At 43.0% G+C, this 21,415-nt stretch overlaps 2 protein-coding genes across 2 annotated transcripts in view; one reads left to right on the plus strand and one right to left on the minus strand.

Annotated features, from left to right (window-relative positions):
- Window positions 1-6,295, minus strand: part of Ankmy2 (ankyrin repeat and MYND domain containing 2) — a 45,021-nt gene extending 38,726 nt beyond the window's left edge. The window contains exon 1 of the mRNA XM_052185928.1: window positions 5,960-6,295. Within this exon, the coding sequence (XP_052041888.1) occupies window positions 5,960-6,026 (67 nt within the window). The 5' untranslated portion in view covers window positions 6,027-6,295. The remainder of the gene's footprint in view (window positions 1-5,959) is intronic.
- A 340-nt stretch (window positions 6,296-6,635) lies between these two features.
- Window positions 6,636-21,415, plus strand: part of Bzw2 (basic leucine zipper and W2 domains 2) — a 59,263-nt gene continuing 44,483 nt past the window's right edge. Inside the window, exon 1 of the mRNA XM_052185929.1 lies at window positions 6,636-6,775. The gene's annotated coding sequence lies outside the window, so the exon portion shown is untranslated. The remainder of the gene's footprint in view (window positions 6,776-21,415) is intronic.

The following is a 21,415-nucleotide window of genomic DNA, read 5'->3' on the forward strand; positions in this document are numbered from 1 at the left end:
CCTGCCACATGGTAAGGCCAGGATGGGATGACAATCAGCGACATTTGGATTGCATTAGAGAACAGGCCGTTAATTCTATAAAGTGTGTGACCAGAGGCCAACAGCTTAAAAAGAAGGTACTGGGCATGCTGTAAACCATAGGGTAGGGAATGTTTTCTCCTGCTAAACTCTTATTTAGTACTCTCAAGACTTTTTCTATCATGCCAGAAGTACAGACCATTCCCCACCCTTGCAACCACACACGCATCAAGCCATTCTCCAGCAGACATCACCGAGATGTCTTCCTCAGGTCTGACGACTCATATAAGACTCAAGTTAACACTTAACTCACAGATGCCTATTAATTATAAAAGGTGTAGATCAGCAGTTCTCAACCTGTGAGTCATGATCCTTTTGGTGGTGGGGAGGGTCAAATGATATCATATATCCTACCTATCAGATATTTACATTATGATTCATAGCAGTAACAAAATTACAGTCATGGAGCAGCAACAAAAATAAATTTATGTCTCATCTCAATAAAAATCAATATGCAAAATAAATAAATGAATGAATGAATGAATGAATGAATGAATGTATGGCTGGGATTACCACAACATGAGGAACTGTGTTAAAGGGTCACAGCTTTAGGAAGGTTGAGAGCCACTATTATAGATAAATAAGGCGTGGTATGTGGGAAGAGGCATTCTATCTTCCAGGACTCTGAGCACTTTTCAACCTGCTCTTTCAGAACTATTTCTAGAGGCACTGACATATAGATATGATCAATGATTAGCTCAGTCTTCCGCCCTTCTCCCCTTCCTGGAGGATGATGGGAGCAAGGTGAAGCTGAGAGTTCTGAGCTTGTAATCCTGGCTTGGTCCTTCCGATGACCAGCCTATGGTGTAAAGCTACCTCGGAGCCTTCCAAACGGTAACAAATAAACAGAGACTTGCCCGTCACCTAGAAAATGCCAAGCGATTAGGAACTATGTTCCCAAGAACCAGGGTCAAAAACCAAGTATTAGAATAAAAGACACATCCAGCGCTCCAGAGTCTTAGATGTATGAGGCTTTAAGAGCTGTGTGTCAGGAAACAAGGACAGAGAGCAAATACATATTACATCCCCTCCATGAAGACACAGATAGGCATACATACAGATCACACTTCCGGTAACCTCAGCCTTTTGAGATGCAGGAACCTGGATAAAAAGACTATCTGAGAGTGTTTGAGCTTTGGCGAAATGAAAACAGACAAGCAAGCTATCCGGATGGGGAAAATATATGTAATATGACTTTTCCTTGGTATTCCCAATCTAATGACACAAAAAATGAAGCCACAGGACAAGCTAAATATCACAGAGATGTGAAGTGCGTGGCTCATACAGGAGTCGGACTTCTGCTTATTTCTTGCTGTCCATAGGAGACGCTCAAATGATATTTTGAGTTTTTTAATTTTTAAATTTCAATTTTTAAAAACCATTTGAGTTTTCTAAAACATGTTTTACTAGGTAGGGGAAAGAAACGTGTCCTATCTAGTTTAACAAACTCTTACAGTAGGAGAGGCAACCCTGTGAGAAGTACCTGGATTGTACTGGATCAGCCCTCAGGGCAGACAGAAATTAATGGAGCTAAACTATTGAAACTGAGGAGCTACTTGCTCCTTTTGAGAGTTTATGCCAAATGGCTCAAACCAAAGAAAACAGAACCCAATTTCTGTCATTAGAGCGAGACTGATCAGTTTGATCCAGATAAACCTGCACTGGCTGGCGTACACCCTCATTGCTATCCCTTTTGATCACCTATGACGTTCTGGGACTACTGTGAAACTTAATAAAGGATACCAAGTTTCCTTAACAATAACAAAACACCAGAGAATTCCAAGGGCGACTCATGGCGAGCCCTAATGCTAATATTCTGCAAGCCTTCAGTACATAGTGTATACTCCTTTTAAAATATTATATTTTACGTGTATGAATTTTTTTTTGTCTGTACGTATGTCTGTGTACCCCATCCTCACCTGGTACCTGGAGGCCAAAAGAAAGCATCAGATCGCCTGGGCTTTGAATTGGAGATGACTGTGAGCCACCATGTGCATGTTGGGAATGGAACCTGAGTCTTAGGAGGAGCAGCCAGTGTTGGTGCCTGCTGAGCCATCTCTCCAGCCCCGGCATGCTTTTATTATACATTCAGAGCAATTATTATGATTTTGAGATGCTAGGGATTGAACTTAGGTTCTACTTAACAAGTCAGGTAAGAGCTCTATCACAGGGGCTGGAGAGATGACTCGGTGGTCAAGAGCACTGTCTGTTCTTACGAAGGTCCTGAGTTCAAATCCCAGCAACCACGTGGTGGCTCACAACCATCTGTAATGAGACCTGACATTCTCTTCTGGAGTGTCTGAAGACAGCTACAGTATACTCATATCTAATAAATAAATAAATCTTAAAAAAAAAAGAGCTCTATCACAGAGCTATGCCCTAGGTGTATATAGATTTGATTAACATTTTAGTGGATCTCAAAAAAATGTATTTTGAAAAATTATTTATGTGTATGAGCATTCTGCCTGCATGTATGTATCTATACCACAAATCCACCTGGTACCTGAGGAAGCCAAAAGATGATGTTGGAGCCCCTGGAACTAAAGTTACACATGCTCATGAGCACTGGGAACCAAACTGGGCCTTCAAGAGCAATAAGTGCTCTTAACCACTAATCCACCACCCACTCTCAAAATGGATGCTTCACGGCATCTATATCCAATTAAACATTTAAAATATGGTTTGATTGGTAGTTACTATAATATTTATATTTAGAAAAAATTATGTAAATATATTTCAAGCACCTTAGCTGTATGATGATGCATGTGGAAGGGTTATGAACATGCCACGGTACATACATGGAGATTAGAGGCAACTTCATGAGACAGTTCTTCTTCCATCTCCATGTGGGTTCCAGGATCAAACTCAAGCTGCTTAGTTTGCTCAGAAAGAATCTTACACACTAAGCTATTTGTGTGCCCCACAAGTGCCTTAATTTTCAAAGAAAAATATATAGCTATAAAGTTTGCTATCATCACACATAGAACTATAATATTTAAAAGCAGACAGAGGAAAGAAAAACAGTCCATTAGTTAAGAGCTCACACTGCTCTTGCAAAGGTTTGGAATCCAGTTCTCAGCACCCATTTCATCCACATGGCTACCTATAACATCATTTTCAAGCAATCTGATACCCTGTGTCCTCCAATAGGACCTTCATTTTCGAACAAAAACACACATACTCATAAAATACTTTAAATGAATTTAAAGGTGGGTTTAGTTTAATAATATAATAATAATATAAAAATAAATGTGATATTTTATTATATATTACATTATACTATATGTAAAAAATATATAAATAAAATATAAAAACATTAAAAATAAAAAATAATATTTTAAAATCTTTTTTTAAAAAAAATCTACTATATCTACTATAACTAGCATTTTAAAACAGTAGATTTCTGAAAGGTTTCTAGAAGTTCTCACACTCCAGCTTCCTTCTCTATGAAGGGGAACTATTCATCAAAAACACAGGCAGCAGAGGGTACTAGCTCACTTGGTCCTTACAACAATGATGGGGTTGGGACTATTATACCATTTTCCACCAGAGACCCTGACACAGGAAAAAGTAACCTGCAGAAGTCCATGCCACCAGGAAATGGCGGTAGTGGTGTGACAAACCAGACTGACATTGTATTCTACTTAGCTTTCTATTGCTGGGATACAAGATCATGCCCAAAAGCAGCCTGGGGAGGAGGTACCACTCCATCATGCAGGAAGTCATCTGGGCAGGGAGACCATGGAGAGATGGTGCTCCCTGGCTTGCCCCCAGGGCTCGGCCTGCTTTCTTTAAGAACCCAGGACCAACTGCCCACCCATGATGCTGTCCCAGGTGGGCAGGGTTCTCTCCTATCAATCATTAATCCAGAAGCTGCTGGCACAGACTTGCCTTCAAGTAACCTATTGTTCCAGAAAATATTGGAGATATGTTCATATTTTCTCAGTGGAGGTTCCTCTTCCCAGATGACTCTAGGCTTGTGTCAAATTCACACACACACACACACACACACACACAGCCCTAACTCAGACACATAGTTAATGACCATTCCACGATACTTCATACCACAATTCAGAGAAAACAAAACAGCCACCCAACTTTAGCTCTTCTAGATTAAACGTATGAGGTCATGCCATGTCTTCAAAACGGCATTTTCAATGTTGGCTTAGTTTTCCCTATCTCCCGGTATTTTCTGAGAGCAATAAACGCTAAGAAACCTGAATATGACAAGAATGTATCACTAGGTAAATCCACCTTGTATCTTTATTCATAGGCTGGGGGTGGGGAATTAAACCAACAAAAACTAGCACCTGTGCACTCACAGACCTTGGGCATGAGGTGGCCTAAGACACGCAAGTGATAAGCACACTAATTCCATTTGATACAACCTTAGAATAAACCCTGTATACATGTCCCAATATATCCAAGAACTCATACCTCTCCTTTCACACACATATTTTCTCCAGCGGTCCAACTGGTTTTCATTTTCAAGTGAACATCTGATAGCTCTGGCCTGTTTAAAATCAGAAGTCCCATCCCTGATGGATTATGTGTTGAAATCTGTCCTCTCTTATTTTTGACTGGTACAGGAGGCACACAGCTGGGGCTCCTGTTCACTAAACTAAATTTCAGACCTACTAAAGGAAGCAGAGAAACTTACCTAGTGACAGCACAGAAAGCCAGAACTCATTGACAGCCATGCAGGTCACAAAATGAAAATCCAACTCAGAGCTCTGAGATTTCCAGCAAATATTGATTACTCTGAGAACCTAGTCATGACTGATTTGGAAGTGAAATCAGTTCCTAGTTGCCTGCTGAGTTCAAACCATTGTTTTCTCACACTGTTTAGACACATGAACATTCCTAGTTAGGAAGAATACATTTCTCTTCCTATCTGTGGCTCTAGATAAGTTTGGCTAAGTAGAAGACTGCAAACCCAGGAGGTCTGTATTACAATGTCCAGCTTCTCTGTCATTTGAGGGTACATGTTTAATTTTTTAACTTAAAGCTTCCACATTAGTCATGCCCACAGGCCCCATCATCTCAGCAAAGCGACAGTGCACGTCGTCACGCTGATGTCACCTGCCAGGTAACGGGAATGAGGCCAGGAACTCATCTGGGGCATCCACTCAGTGACTGGTGGGGAAACATGGCTTCTGACTGGCTTCCTTCCTACAAGCTGCGCAGAGGAGGCGGGATTCGATTCTACAAAGTGGAAGGGAAACCACCAAGGAACTCAACAAGATCACTTGAGGTCTAACATCCGACCGAGGTCAGTCCTGTCTCGCCCATCTCCTTGCCTTCCTGTGGGTTCCTGTGCCGGCTTGGGCTACAGGAAGCCAGCCACAGAAGGCCTGGATGCAGAAAGCTCAAGGCCTTCGTGCAGAGGCTGTGCCCTTATTAAGAACCCCTGTTGCCGAAAGCTCCCTCCACCCCCAGCAGGGGCGGGGATCTGCAAGGGATCCAGATCCTTACGCCTCCGGAAGTCGAAAGGGCCCTTTATACACCAGTCTAAGAACCTAGAACTACCAGGCCACTATGGTCTTGAGTGACTATGGTCAAAACATCCAAGAAGCTGGCAAGCATGCACACGCAAAGACAGGCGCCCAGGGCCGCACGTGACAGTCTAAGATGTGCAGTGACAGTCGGTCGACTTCCAAAAAGCTGATTTAGAGGTCTAAGCTCGGCAACCTAGATCTAATCGCTGCAATACTTCTGCCTTCCATCTCCCCGCCCCTGCAGTCGGTCCCCAGTCAGAGACAGAAAGGCTTTTCCATGATTGCAAGTTGCCCAAGGTCCTCCGGGCCTAGGGTGCGCTCCAGGATCCTCAACGCCCTGCGACCAGGTGTGCAGCACCCGGATACCAGCCCTGCACCCATACCTTTCCCGATCACTTCCAGCAGTTCCTTTTCCTCCTGGGTCAGCTCGCCTTTCTTTATGTGACCCATCGTTCCCGCCAGCTTGACGCTTATTTTATATCTTTGGAAAGGTTGAGAGAGAGAGAGAGAGAGAGAGAGAGAGAGAGAGAGAGAGAGAGAGAGAGAGAGAGAGAGAGAGAGAGAGAGAGACGTGTGTGCGTCGCGGAAGACCACCACAGCAAGGCAACTCGAGGACCGGAGCAGCAGCCCAGTGAAGTGGCACACTCGCTAGGGTCTTGCGGCTGGGGGCTGGCGAGTGCTGCGAGCTTGAGCGAGCTGGGCTGGCGCTCTCCGCAAGTCCCGCCCCCACGCTTCATTGGCCCCGTCGGGAGGAGGAGCTGCAAGAGGCAGCAAGAGAATCCAATTGGAGCAACCTACGAGGTCCAAACCAAAAGGAGAAATTCAACAGGGAGTTCAATACATCTTCTAGGTTTCCTACCCCCATGCTAGCCTATTTAGGAGCACAGGGACATGGGTTTCCTTGAATTCTAAAGATAATACTTCTCTGCCTGGTAGTGGCTTCTGTGGGCACGTGCGGAAGCATTGGTTTGCAGCTAGACGGGCTACCACTGCCCCTAAGAGTGGCGCGATTCGGGCGAGGGGCGGGGATGGGGCGGGGCCGGGGCTGGAGGCGGAGCTACGCCGGGTTCCGTGGGTCTGTGTCAATGTGTCTGTCCTTCACTCCTCCATTGTCTGCCTCAGCCGCTGCTGCCGCCGCTGCTGCTGCAGAATCCGCCGCAGCCACCAGTCTCGCGCGTCGTCGCTCCCTCCTTGGACAGGTAAGAGGTGGCCAGGTGGGGTGGCGGGAGCCTGAGTGTTTGGGGGAGCCGCGACCGCTCGGAGCCTAGGACTCCCACCGGGCTGGAGCTGGCGTGGAGGAAGCATGTGCCACCTGGGGCGGCTGCTTTCCTCTCGTAGAGGAGCCCCTGCGCCGCGCCATCATCCCTGCACGTACCGTGTATTAGTGCCTCTTGAGCAAGACCTAGACCTCGCTATGTTTGGCCGCCCCAAGAGGTCCGGGGACCGCGGGCTGGCCGTGAGTTGGCCACGCGGTGAAAGTGGCGGGTGCACATGGTCTCGTGCGTGGCGATCCCCGGGGAGGCCCACTGCCGGGAGGTGAGGGGAACACCCCAAGACCAGCAGCGACATTGGGAGAGGCTCGGAGAAGGTAATTTTCTTCTTGCAAACCTCGTCCTCCCCACTTCTTGCCTGTCATCTCTTGGCGTCTGTGGAAGCCATGGAACCTGGACCTGTGGTGTTCGTTAAGGATATTTAGAAGCGATTTACGCTTGCACTGATACTTTGTTGGGGTATGGGGTCTTTTTGCTCTGAGAGAGTTGCCTGTCTTTATAACTCAGGTTTGGGGATTTATGGATCTAGGGAGGGAAGGCTGGAGAGGGGCGGGGATTAAATTGGTGTTGCTGTCTATATATAGCCTTAGATTAGCTTCTTAATCCAGCCTTCATTCAACTGTGGTGTGGATTCTGGAGCGTCCACCATAGGTAGGTAGATACGGGGTGAATAAAGTGTGTACCTTTCTGTGCCTCCGATACAAGGTACGCGTTCGAAAATTTGCAATCATTCCTCCAAGATGCTTATCTGTAGCGTTCTACGGCGTCAATCACTGCTTCTTCAGAAATGACTGTTTAGTTTTACTGTTGTTTCTCAACAGACTAGTATTGATGTTTCCTTTAAAACACAATTGTGCTAGGGAGAAATACTTGAATAATTATGTAGGTGGTTTTTATTAAGTATCCCCAGGACCACTCTTTCATTCCACAGTGCTAAAAATGATGTGAAGTGCCTTTTCCTCTGGCTCTCTAACTCATTTTGCTCAAAGCCTGTACTAGTACTTCAGAGACCTAGGGGATGATGTTCCCTATCTCTTGTCTTTAACCAGAATCTTTTCTAAACTCTTGCTGCCCATCCCCCAACAGCCACAGACAGACAGAGCCTCAGCTTGGGAGGAGCAGATTCTCCCATGAAAATGGTTGGTAATTATTCATCTCAATGTATAACAAAGAAACTTTTGTTTGCTGGTGCTTTAAAAATGATGTAGCTGTTCAAACAAGCAGTGGGGCTTGTGAGAGTGACCAGTGTTGTGTAACACGTAATGCTACCACCACAGCAATTAATGTGCCAGAGGTAGCCATGGACCTAAGAAAATGCCTGCGAGTAACCTCGACATGTGATTACACATCATTTCAGCAGATGCAGAGACAGAATTGGGTACTTAACTGCCAGGATTTCCATCTCTTGTGCCAAATCTGGGCCATGGTTACTTGAAGGTCACACCTGTTTGTCTCACTGGGGTTTGTCAGTTCCTCGACCGATAGAAACATTGGGTTGTATTTTAAGCACCTGGTGGGTATTTAGTCTTCTGAATGCATGGCTTTAATTTAGAGTTGGTGATATTTAAGGACAAAGGAAAACATCCACCTAGAAATGCAGATAAATCCTATGTTCTGTTTAAATTTTGGAACCAGATACCTAATGGAGAGTGTTCAGAAGGGTTTCAATCGTAGCATAAATATTTAATGTCAAAATTAGATTAGTTAATGAGCTTATTCAAATGTGTTCTCATTAAAGAACTCTATTGATAATGAAATAACTATTCATTTTGAATATCTAATCTGTTCCAGATAGTCTGCCAGATGCTGTGCGTAGGATTATTTTAACCATTGTTACTATAGGCCAGGAATTAGCCAGTATTATCTTCATTTATGAAAATATGAACAGAAACTAAAGTAGGTTAATTTGCCTACAACCCCACTGTTGAAAAGTATGGGATCTGTAATTAGATCCTTTCTGATCTGTCTGTAAAAACCTTTCTCGGGGTATGGTAGTACACACCTCTAATCTCAGCATTCTGGAAGCAAAGGCAAGCAAATCTTTCTCCGGAGCTGCTAGACAGGGTTATGCTACATAGTAACACCCTGTCTCAGAGATTAAAAATAAAATAAATAAAAATGGCCAAACTGAATGGGAGGAGGGTGAAGAAATAAGAAGGAAGAGCATGATTGTGCCTACGAATGCTGGAGGAAAAAGTTTATTAGATATCTGGGAGAGGCCAGAGTGGACATGGCCCTGAGCTGTATGAGAGGGCAGAGAGGGGAACCAGGTACAGCAGCCAAGGGGGCAAAGGGAAAATGAAACAGGTAACCACCAAGGCTGCACTATCTAGGGAAGAGCCTCTGAGGGAAGCGCAGCCCAGCCCTTGCACTGGAGAGTTCATATAGATGGCAGGGTATGCCAGTCAAACCGGGTAACCGGTAAGGACTGAGGGATGCTGGGAGAACCTCTTCACTAGGTTGACTTTGGTATGTCAAATAAGCACCTCAACTACTTGTCTCAGGTTTGAGACTTAACACAAACCTTTACTCTCCTTGCTCTTCGCCATGCGCTTGGTGCCAAGTGGGAAGGTATATATCCTTCTGCCTAGCTATTTTATATGATGTTTATGCGATCCAGCGTGCCATGGGTACAAGCCTCCTCTCCACCTCTTTCCCTGAGCCCTTCTCTTTACTCATAGCCTTCTTAAGATGGATATTTGTAGTTTGTGTGTCTATTTCCACAGGGTTTTTTCCTTTATAAAAAAAAATGAAACCATATTAACACATTATTACATAATGGGAAATATATATATATATATATATACATATATATGTATATATGTATATATTATGTGTGTGTATATGTTATACGCGCGCGCGCGCGCGCGCACACACACACACACACACACACACACACACACACACACGAGATAGTCTCCCCTGTTTCTGTTCTCACCCTTAAACCCAATTAGAAACCACTACTCTCTGAAATGTCACGTGTGTCCTGTTACCTCTTTTTCTACTACCTGTGTCCTTGGCATCTGCTGTGGATTCCTCTTCCCACCTGTCTATTTCCAGGAATTCTCAGTCAGTCAGGTAAACACCAAACACAGTCACCCTTTCACTGGCCACCAAGTAGGGCTCCAACCTGTGGTCCCAGCAGGCATTTCCACTCAGCCAGCTCCTCTGCCCTAAGGTCCCCACAGGCTGCTTCCCAAACCCGCCAGTAATTTCCACCCTTTGTTTCCTCTTTTTCTCTTCCTGGAATTCTCTGCCTTTCCTGACCACCCATTCTCTCCTCCTCCATTGTTTGGAATTATTCTTCTTTTAAGATAACTGATTTTCTCCACCTTGCATGGGTATCTTTCACTTGTCCAATGAGGGGCATTACAGACTCTCAGACAGTTGCAGGGACATCCAGTCTTTGCACAGGCAGGGCAGTGACAGATGATGTGGTGACTGGCACCATTATGGCAAACTCTAAATTATCTATATTATGGAAACTAGCCAACCCCCCTCAGATCAGCCTTCAAATTGACACCATTGTTTCTGGGTCTCCTTTCCTGCTGAATTCTTTTCACACCCTATTAAGATTTTAAATGATTGGTTGGACCTCTTTTTCTTCTTGACTACAAACTCACCGGGTGAACTCTCTCCATGCTTCTGAAGTCGCGGACCCATATCTTACAATCAGAAGGGGCTCACTACATGCTGAATTGAGTTCATTTGATCTCGAAGTTATTTTAGGTGGATTTGTTTCCCTAGTTGACTAATCCTTCCTGGCAGTGTGAAATGATGCAGCACTAAACACACAGAAGCCAAGACTTCTTCTCAAGGCAAGAAGTCTTGAGACGTTTGTAGCCTCTGGGCTTCTTGGCACCCCTGGGCTACCAACTTCTCACAAGTTTAGCGCGCCCTTCTTGGTTCCCTCATTCAAGGCCCTGCTCTTTCACTGTCCGAAGTAGACTGAAGTCATAGGCTTCTGCTTTCAAAGATCTCTTATCATTCAGAATCACATTCTGAACTGTTTAGGAAGAAAATGGTGTGCATATGATAGATCTGTGACCTTAGAGTATGGGACTAGGTGGGAACAAACACAAAGGAGAAAAGACTCGGCTGTTACTGGTTGAAGCTGTTTTTACAACTTCATTAAGTATCCTCCTTACTTTTGAAGATGTTCGAAAATTTTGCCATTTTAAAAACACATTTGGAAGTCTTAAAGTCCTTAAGATATTACCCCACACGCAACATAAGAAAGTGACATGAATACTTGGTGTTCTGGATGCGCAGTTATTCGCTGGAGGGCTAAAACAGTCACACCTAACTTCGCAGAGGACTGAACATATCCCATGTTTTAACTTTCCAACACAACTGTAAGGAAGCTGGTGTTACTCTTGCTTCACGGGTTTATGAATATCTTGCTGGCACTCAGTTGCTGTCCCCTTTAAAACTGACTAAAGTTATTTGCAGACAAATCTAAAGAAAGACACACATTTAACTTTATTTGAGAAAAATCAAGATGTGAATCCAGTGAAGATACTGATTTTTCTTCTTCATCTTCTAAGCCAACTAAGAACTCATTCCCAAAAAAGGTCTGGCAGAAGCCTTGGGAGCGATGTCAGCTTTGTTAACTGTTCAGAGCAGTATCGGCACTGCTAGGAGAAGCTGATTAATTCAGGAAAGTTAGGACCAGGGTCAGGACAGGGTGTGTGCCCAGGCTCTTACCCTTGACTTAACTGAGTACTTCTGTGGACACCTGCTTCTTGATTCTTTCAACTTCATAGCTTGTCTTTCTTGATGTTAACAATTTGGGGGCTCATCGGGGGAGCACTTAACAATCACGGAGCACTGAGTCTGATCTCTATTGTCAAAAAATATCTCTTTTATATTTTTGGAACTATTGAATATTATTTTTTTAACATCGCTTTTATAACTTTGAGGGATTTTTAGAAAGCATTTTATTAACATAGAATCTACCAATGCGAACGAGCTGCGTGCAGTTACTCTTCTCATTCTTAGGCCTCTCTGGAGTCTGTTTATTGGGGACAGATCTCTTCAGCAAGTGTCTTTTGGGAGGTTAGGTGCCAAGTGGAATGATTTGGCCTGTTCTAAATTTGGCATGTGTTGAGTAAAGAGTGCCAGAAATGCTCAGATAGTCCTATTTGTAAGCTGTCTCCTTTGAAAATCAAACATGAGGTAGATTACTGAATGGCCACTCTGTATTCCGTGCCAAAGATATGGGACTGTCATTATTCTTTGCTGATTTTCAGTCTTAGCTCTTTTCTTTGATTTTTTTTTTTTTTTGTTTATTCGTTTAAGTCAGGAATAGAGAAATATATAATGATAGAGATAAGACTAGTGTCCCTCTGTATCATGGAAAGAATAACCATTTAGCTAGTTCTAATTCTTTTCATTCTATAAATATTAATATTTAATGCAATAGGATAATCAGCTTGTATAAGGAGAAAATTGCAGCTTTCCCTTCTTTCCAACTTATGTTTATGCTAGACAAGAACTTTTTGGTTTCTTTGTTCATTCATTTGGTTGGTTGTTTTTTGTTTTGTTTTGTTTTTGTTTTTGTTTTGTTTTTGAGACTGATTCTCTATGCAGCCCTGGCTATCCTGGAATTCACTATGTAGACCAGGCTGGCCTGGAATTCACAGAGATCTACCTGCCTCTGCTGTGTTTAAAGGAGTATACCACCACACCCATTCTAGAGCAGGACTTTTTTAAGATAATTGTTAGATATACTGTTGTTTAGGAAGTTTGAAGAAAAGCCCTGGAGCAGAAGGGGCGCAAGAACGGACCACCGTGGCACGGACAGTTTGGTGGCATTCCACTGCCCTCCTTGTCTTCACATGCAGTTATATAAAACCATGTTAACACTTTAATCTGTGAAGTTTCCTAGAACTATGATGATTTCTAAGAGGGCTAAAAAAGCATGGCCTATGTTTTCCCCAGATTACAAGCTAATAAGATGGGGCTTTTATGAACAGGAAAGAGAAAAGAACCTAAAGTTTGTTTAATGGTGACAAGGAAACTGCTGTCGCATAATAGGTTTGGGAGGGGGAGGTGGGGGTGAAGATTGTTTCCATTCAGTTTGAGCCTCTTGCAGGAAATAGTCAAAAATCGAATCCCAAACATTACAGAAATCATGGAGCCATAAATTTCCCACTATCTGAATGTCCCCAAGAGGTAATATAGTTAGGTCCTTTCCCTAAAAAATACATGGACATTTTCCTTTATAAAACTGTATAGAGAACTGTTTGCCATTTTAATGGTAACATGCTAATTCGATATGCCCAAGGGTTGACATTATACTTTAAATTAATATATGTTCTACTCTGCCTAACTCTAAACTGCAAAGTCTATGGGGCCAATAATGATAACGTCTCTTTCAGGAATCATAGAAACATCTTTCTAAGATATTGACAACTGGACTCTTCTGCCAGTATTCTGATTGGCAGTGGACTTGTGCCATCTGTGAAGGCTCCAGGGGAACAAGAACCTTTTCTGCTATATCACCAATGATAACATGAAACCCATGACCCACCAAGCTGCATCTCGAGGGGTCCTTGAGAGCCTAGGTTTAGGAAGAGGGTTTTCAAAGTATTCCATTCCATCTGCATGTTAACCATGAGTTTAAACGTTAAAGAAAAAAAAAAAAAAAAACCAGTCCCACACAATTATTCAAACATCAGCCCAGCAACTGCTCAAGTGAAGGATACAGAGTATTTTGATCCATCAGTTGCCACCAGGGCCTCTGCTCCGCTAAGCAGATTACAGTTCAGTACATAGGAACAAAGTTGCACCTGCTGACAAGTGAGCCCCAGGAAACTTGTCTGCTCGGGTCCTTCTGCACACCCCAGACCTGGCACATTAGGTAAAACAAATGAGTGATTTACCACATAGCAGCACCACGTTAAAGCCCAAGGTGGGGAAAGGGTGGGTATCCGTCTGTGGTAGAGCTCCAGCCTGCAAAGGAAGGCCCTTGCTTCCATCCCTAGCACTACTAAGGAAAGAAAATGGTGTTTGAAACAGTGTATAACATTGTACAGATTTGGATATTTTGTTGTTGATAGTATTGGGCACTCAGAGAGATGCATCTGTAGTTAAGAGTGAGTGCCCTTGTGAAGGACTCCTACTCAGTTCCCAATGCCCAGATGGTGGCTACAACCTCTAGTTATTCCAATTCCAGTGGATTCATCATGCTCATCTAATCTCCATGGATACCAGGCACACTTATGGTATACATACATATATATACATGTAGGCAAAACCTTCACACACGTCAAATTGAAAAAGTAAAAAAGAAAGAAAGAAAGAAATTTAAGATACATGTTTGTTTCCTTTAGATTTGAGTTCATTGCCTGGTCACCAATAAAACTGTATTGGTGAATACAGTACCTTGTCACTGGTGTACTGTGCCCTGTGTCCACTGAATACTAGTCTGGGCCTTGGCAATTCTGCCTAGCCTGTGCTTTCATTGTCTAAAGTATGCATGGGTGTGTGTGTTTAGCCTTCAAGTAAAGCTTCATCTGCTAGACAGGCTTGGGCAGGTCCTTGTCCCAGATGACAGGGTAGGAGTTTCTAGGTTGAAAGAAGTAATAACTGAGCAAATGTTTGGATTCATGCCACCACCATCTTTGACCTTCCTGGAAGGCTCATTACCATGATGTTGAAATTTCCTCCTCCTGATTACAGTACTTTTCTGAAACAATTCTACTTTCCTCCTTCAGTTAAAGCCCTCCAAGTAGTGGAATCAGGACTCTTACTTACTGTGCTAGCTCAACCTCTGACTGCGTTTGGACCAGATGCACAGACATGACCGTCAGTTTTCTGTCTCTCGGCATTTATGAATGGATATCTAGTACTTGACATTCTATTCTCTGCTGGTCCTCATCTCCTGGTTTTCCTCAACCTTTGTTGACACCTTTGTTGCACAATCTGTAAGTTTCATACATTTAAGTGGAGTGGAGATCTTGTTTTAAAGTCATTTTTTCACTTGGGTGTGGTGGTATAAACTTAATCCCAACATTCCAGAGGCAGAGACAGGATTTTAAAAGAGCCATCCTGTTTGACATGGTGAATTTCAGAGAAGCCAGAGAGATATATGTTGAGTCTCCTACTCTGGAACAAAAGCTGAGGTGCCTGTGTAACATAACAAAGTGGACTTGGCCACCAAGCTCTCTCAGCGTTCCTTTGTCCTCCAAGTTACAAGGTAAGGATAACATGTCTTCCCTATATAATCCAGCTGTTTGGGGCCATACCTCAGTCTCTTGATCCAAGCTACCCTTCTTAGTCAGTGGTTCCTCTCTTCACCACTGCCACTCTCCTCAGACGGCTAGGGGTCATGTCCACTCTGGACTCCCAGATATCCCTGCCTCTGACTATGCTCTCCCTACATATTTTATCTACAATAAACTTTTCTTCCATCATACCTTGGAGGAGTCACGTTCTTTTCCTTTTTTTGTTTGTTTCTTTTTTTTTTTTCCTTTTTCCAGTCAATAAGGGGGGAAGGTTCAGGGGAACCCTGTCTCAAAAAAATAATCGTATCTTTCTCAAGACTGAAAGTTGGGTGGAAAAGAGCAGTTGCTCAGCTAGCATAGGGACCTGAATTTGAATCTCAAGCACCTACATTAAAAATAGCTGAGTATGGGTTCCCATGCCTGTAACCCCAGAACCAGAGAGCGGAGACAGGTGGATCCTGAGAGTTTGCTGACCAGCCAGTCTAGCTGAACTGGCAAGCCTCTGAGCCAGTGAGAGATGTAATCTCAAGACAGTACTGCAGACAGCAATAGAGAAAGACATCTGCAGCCTGCTCTGGGCCCCACATACCAAATGCATGCAACACACAGACACACACACACCCCATTCTCTTGTACTCAAGTGTGAGATCCGCTCAGCTATCTAACCAGGAAGTAACACTTTTCTAAGAAAAAAAAACAAACAAACATTGAAAGTGATTACAAACTAACTTTTGTCTTATTTAACATCCGTGAAATTCTCATGCATAAAGACATTTTTATAAAGGGATCCAGACAGTAACATTAGTTAATGCATCTGAATTATCATTTCTCTAGGACATAGCGTCAGAATAAGAAAGGTTGAGATGTGAACTTTAGTTTTTATGCTGTACCTTTTAAAAAATGTTTATTCAATTTTGAATATAGTGTCCTGCATGCATGCATGCCTACACACCAGAAAAGGTACGTGGCTGTGAGCCACCATGTGGTTGCTGGCAATCGAACTCAGGACCTCTGGAAGAGCAGCCAGTGCTCTTAATTGTTGGGGCATCTCTCCAGCCCCTATTTTGTGCCTTTTTGTATTGGGTTAGTTTGGTGGGATTTCGCTCTCCCCATAGTATCGCTTAACAGTACTAAAGGCTACTGACTTTTCTAAGCTTAAAACTACTAAATGACTTGTTAATTTGAGGATGACTTCCCTCTGCAGCAGTGGCTAGTGCTTAATCCTAATGTGAAGTAATAAATCAGGCTTTTAGTAGAAAAAAATAGTAGAATATACCACTGAGTTAGGTCACTTAATTCCAAGTCCTAATGATAGTATTTGTTTTTTTGTTTGTTTTTTTAAATATTCAATATTTTTTTATTTGATATATTCTTTATTTACATTTCAAATGATGTCCCCTTTCCTGGATCCCCCCTCCCCATAAGTCCCATAAGCCCTCTTCCCTTTGTTAAGGAGCTTCAGAGATGACTTAGCTTGCTGCTTTTGCAGAAGACCAAGTTTGAGTCCTAGTACCCATGCAAGGTGGTTCACAATCACACTAAACTCAAGTTCTGGGGGATCTGACCCCTCTCTGGCATCTGTACACAGGTAACTCACTTGCATGTATCACATAAACTTTGAAGACATTATCCTAAAGGAGGGGAGTTTGGGAGTCTATGGAAATGATTTGAGGGTGCCGGAGAGGAAATGTGGCCTTATTGGAGGAAGTGTGTCATTGGAGATGGGCTTTGAGGTTTCAAAGGCTCACAGGGTTTCTCTCTCTCTCTCTCTCTCTCTCTCTCTCTCTCTCTCTCTCTCTCTCTCTCTCTCTCTCCCTCCTTCCCTCCCTCCCTCTCTCCCTCCCTCCCTCCCACCTGTGGATCAGTATGTAAAGCTCTCAGCTGCTGCTCCAGTGTCATGCCTGTCTGTTAGTCCCACCATGATATTGGACTAACCCTCCAACATCATAAGCAAGCCTCCAATTAAATGCTTTCTTTTCTATGAGTTGCCTTGATCACAATGACTACATAGCAATAGAACAGTAACTAAGTCAAATGCTACCTTCAGGCATGCAAGGGCCTCACAGGAGTACAGGCAGCTGAAATGTCCAAATACATAAATAAAATTAAATGAAAAACAATTTTTTAAGAAAGGAAATAAAGATCAGAACTTCTCTTATTTTTGAATTATTAGAGTCCTGAGTACTAAGAACAGACACAGAACACACTCAAATACTAAGTCTACTACTAAAATTGTATGGTACTTAAAACATGTAACTGTTGCTGATTTCCAAAGGATCGCAGCAACATTGTAATTTACACATGCACAAGAAGGATATTTACCTGGGAACTGGAGAATATTTTTTTGTTTGTTTGTTTTGTTTTGTTTTAGCATCACACCACTTCCTACTAAACAAAACCTAGAGTCCCAGGATAACTGATTGATTTTAAGGTTGGGAGGCATAGATTTAGTCTGATCCCTGAGATATCTGGTTTTGGAATTAATTAATTAATTAAAAATTAAAGTGATAAAAACTACTTTAAACATGGAACCATCTTAGCCTAGTTTGTGGCACTGTGACTGTTAATGATTCAAGGACATGAATGACAACACTCTGAAAAGAAATCAGGGCTGGGAGGCCCGTACCTCTGACTTTATATAAAAACAGCTGACAGTGCACAAAAGGATGAGAGTGAGGAGGACTTTGTTTGTTTGAGGCCAGGTCTCCTATAGCCTAGGCTGACCCTATGTAGATGCGGATAGACCTCCCCAGTACTGTGATTACAGGTATGTACCTTGCTCTGAGGATTCAATTCAAGGTTGTGTATGCTACCAATCATACACAATCAGCTCTGAGGAGTCACCTAATAAACACAAGTCCAGGGATTAGAAAAATTTCCATATTATAATTATTACATAAAAGCAAAGGCAGAAAAATATCTACCCAAAAGTATGTTATAAGCCCAGTATGTAGTAATCCCAGCATTCTGGAAGTAGAGGCAGGTAGATTGCTGTGAGTTTAAGGACAACATTAAATTCATTAAATTTTATTGTTGTTCTGTGTTCTATAGGAAATGTCTTATTCTTTAAAAGAAAAAAGTTTTAATTATATTTATTTATTTTTTTATTTAGTGTGTGTGTGTGGGCGCGCGTGTGCACACACGTGTGTCCATGTGTTTTGGATACTTGCATGCTGCTATGTATGTGTGGACATCAAAGGACAACTTGTGCAGTTCTTTCATACTGTGTAAGTTCTGAGGATTGGCACAGGCTATCGAGTGAGGCAGCAAGTGGCTTTATCCATGGAACCATCTCAGTAGCCCATTATCTTACTCTTCAGAAACACACACTGAAGTAACAGATTGAGGCCATAAGTATATATAAACTATTCTCAAATCATTCAGAAATAAAAAAAAAAATTATGTACACATAGAGCTACAGAGGAAAGGCAAACACAGGAAACAATAGGTTGTTTAGGGAAGCTTGGGAAGAGAAATGATTCAGGAAGCTGAACTCCTTAGTTCTGCATTTTCAGGGACTGCTTAGAAACAGGAGTGCCTCCAAGAAAGATAACGTGGCTTTCCAAATGCCTCAGATGTGCTCAACTGCAAGAAATACCTCAGGTGTTCTGATATCCTCAAGGAAAACTATAACACCGAGTGACATGAATGTTTATAATAAAAATTTATATGTATTTGTATATATAAATTTAAGAACACATATATTCTCATATTTGACCACAAAACCCATTGTTCTTTATGGATTTAAAAAATACTTAACACAACAGTATGAATTTAATTACAAAATGTTATATAGTTAGCCTGTTAGTAAGCCCATATTCCAAAATTTACCCATCAAAATAAGTTCTCCCCCTAAGGGGTAGATTATAAATTAAATAGACAGTGACACCATTACCCACCACTTCCCCCTTAAAAAGATTTGCATTTGTTGTCTGAGAGTTTAGGCTGCATGTCTGTCTCCCTGTGCTGCTTGCATGCAGTGCCTGTTGGGACAGAGGGATCAGATCCTCTGGAACTGGAGTGGTACCTGTTTGGAGAGGTACCATGTGGGGTCCAGGAACTGGGTCTGCGTCCTCTCAAGAGTGGCAAGTGCTTTTACCAGCTAAGGCTCTCCAGCACCTGCAAATCCCTTTAATAGACTTCCAAATTCCCCCTTTTAAACAATGTCTTCAAAGTTTTTGTGATGCATACAGGTGAGCTAGCTACCTGTGAGCAGATACCGTGGAGGCCAGAGAGGGATCAGATCCCCTGGTACATGTGTTACTGACGGTAGTGCTCATAACCTCGGAGACATCTCTCCAGCCCTTGTCTCTCTTCCTACTTCTCTCCTCAAATCTCATTTCTCTTCTGTCTTCTGCTCTCATCCCTGAATAGCATAGGATATAAAATTTTCAGTATGAAAAAAATACAAGTATTACAGATGTATTATATTTTTGCAGTGGATTGGAACACATTAATAATAATCAGAGTCATGAATAATGATGCCTCATTAAAAAAAGGAATCAAATCCCCTTGGTGTCATTTGACCAAGAGGGAACCCAGATTTAAATCCTCTGCCTCACTCTGTCTCTCTTCCATCATGCTGTCTGTCTGTTGCACGATTCTGAATCAATACCTGCCAGAGTGCTGTCTTCAGAGTCTCTCTGTCCACCCTAACAAAGGGCTTTGTTCTCTTTTTATTGGACAGCACAGAAAGCATCACATGGGGAAGGAATGAGGGAGACTTTCCAGAAATCGTTAACAGAGTTTTACAAGGGATTAAGTCACTCTAACTAACTAACTAACCCCAACTGACCCAGATAATGGCCAGTATTATAAGCATCATTTTTATCAAGCAATATCTGTATGTCCCACCTGACATTTATGGTCGATATTCATTTTATAAAGCCATTTTTCAGCCTGTTTGTTGCTTCCAGCAAATGATTTCTCCCTCTCCTTCTTCCCCTGCCTGCCTACACCCCCCCCCACACACACACACACACACGCGCGCGCACACCATCTGGGTCAGGGGCATGAGAGAGTACATAATGTATGGATGAGTATTAGCTTAGGTTGTAAAAGTTGATTACAGGGAAATCCAAGGCAAGTTAAGGTTGGTTGTTACATTGTTTCTGGAAGGCAAGATAAAGGAGCAGGCTGTGTCCACACAGGCCAGTAGACTTAAGTGACTCTAAGGTGTATTATTAAATCTGGCTATGAGGTCCCGAAAAAATTCTAGTCTCTTAGAATGTAAGATATTTTCATCATAATGCATTGCCACAACTATCAAATGGCCCAGCTAGTCCACCCCTGGGCATATACCCGGATCTCAGAGTAACCCTAACCAGCTCTCCCTGTACGTATCCCTCACACATGGGAAACAGCCTGTGCCCATCGCCCTCCCAGGCCTTGAAAGTGTCTCTTCATCCAAAACGACTTTCGTGTGACATCACTGGAGGTGGCCTTCCACATTTATAAGAATAGACTGGGCAGAGGAAGAAAAGCGTGGAGCACAGGAGAAGAACTGAAGAAAAGGACACATGCTGGCTTTCTTAGAGCCATTGGCAGAAGGCAGCATCTCCAGCTGCCCCAAGGAGCCTCCGTCAGCAACAGGAACCTATCTTAATGTGTCGGTGTTGGCAGGAAGAGGGCCACAGATAACCTCTGAGGATAAAGGGAGGTAACATAGTTGATTGCACAGCAGAAAGAAAGTCCTCTTGTCCAGAGAAGTCTCCTTAGCTGTTCCCCTGCCATTCTTTCTGTTGTTCTGGCTGGAACAGGAAAGGCCCTAGCCCCCAGGGATAGGTTACCCAGGTGGCTCCACCATGATAATGCCCCACAGTCACCTGTCACCTCACACAGGTGGTGGCCTTACTGTTGCTAATTCCATGCCTTCTTCCTAGATGCTAGTCTTGTTTGGAAAAGTAGAAGACCAACCCAATTCTCTAAAGGACCCTGAGCAAGTTGTGCCAGGAAGCCCTAGAAGCCAGTTTATGAGAGCCAAGTTTCATAGGCATAGTCAGGGCTTCAACAGCCTCATATGTGGCTTGAGTAAAATCCACTTGTTCATTCTGATGGACTTGCCCACATGCAAAACATGCACTAGAGACTTAGACTCAGCCAGCAAGACAGCTCAGTGGGTAACGGCTGATGGCACCGAGCCTGGCTACCTGAGTGTGATCCTTCAAACCCAAATGGGGGAAGAGAGAGAGAGAGCTGATTCCAGCAAGTCATGAATTATTCTCTGCACATGAGAATAATACACATGTCTTACAGAATTAATGTAAGATTCTAGCTGTGACCTTTCCCGTTCTCTATGCTGTGGCTGTGAGCCCCCAGATTTACTGCCAAATAAATA

The sequence above is a fragment of the Apodemus sylvaticus genome, chromosome 6 (genome assembly GCF_947179515.1).
Source record: "Apodemus sylvaticus chromosome 6, mApoSyl1.1, whole genome shotgun sequence".
NCBI lineage: Eukaryota > Metazoa > Chordata > Mammalia > Rodentia > Muridae > Apodemus > Apodemus sylvaticus.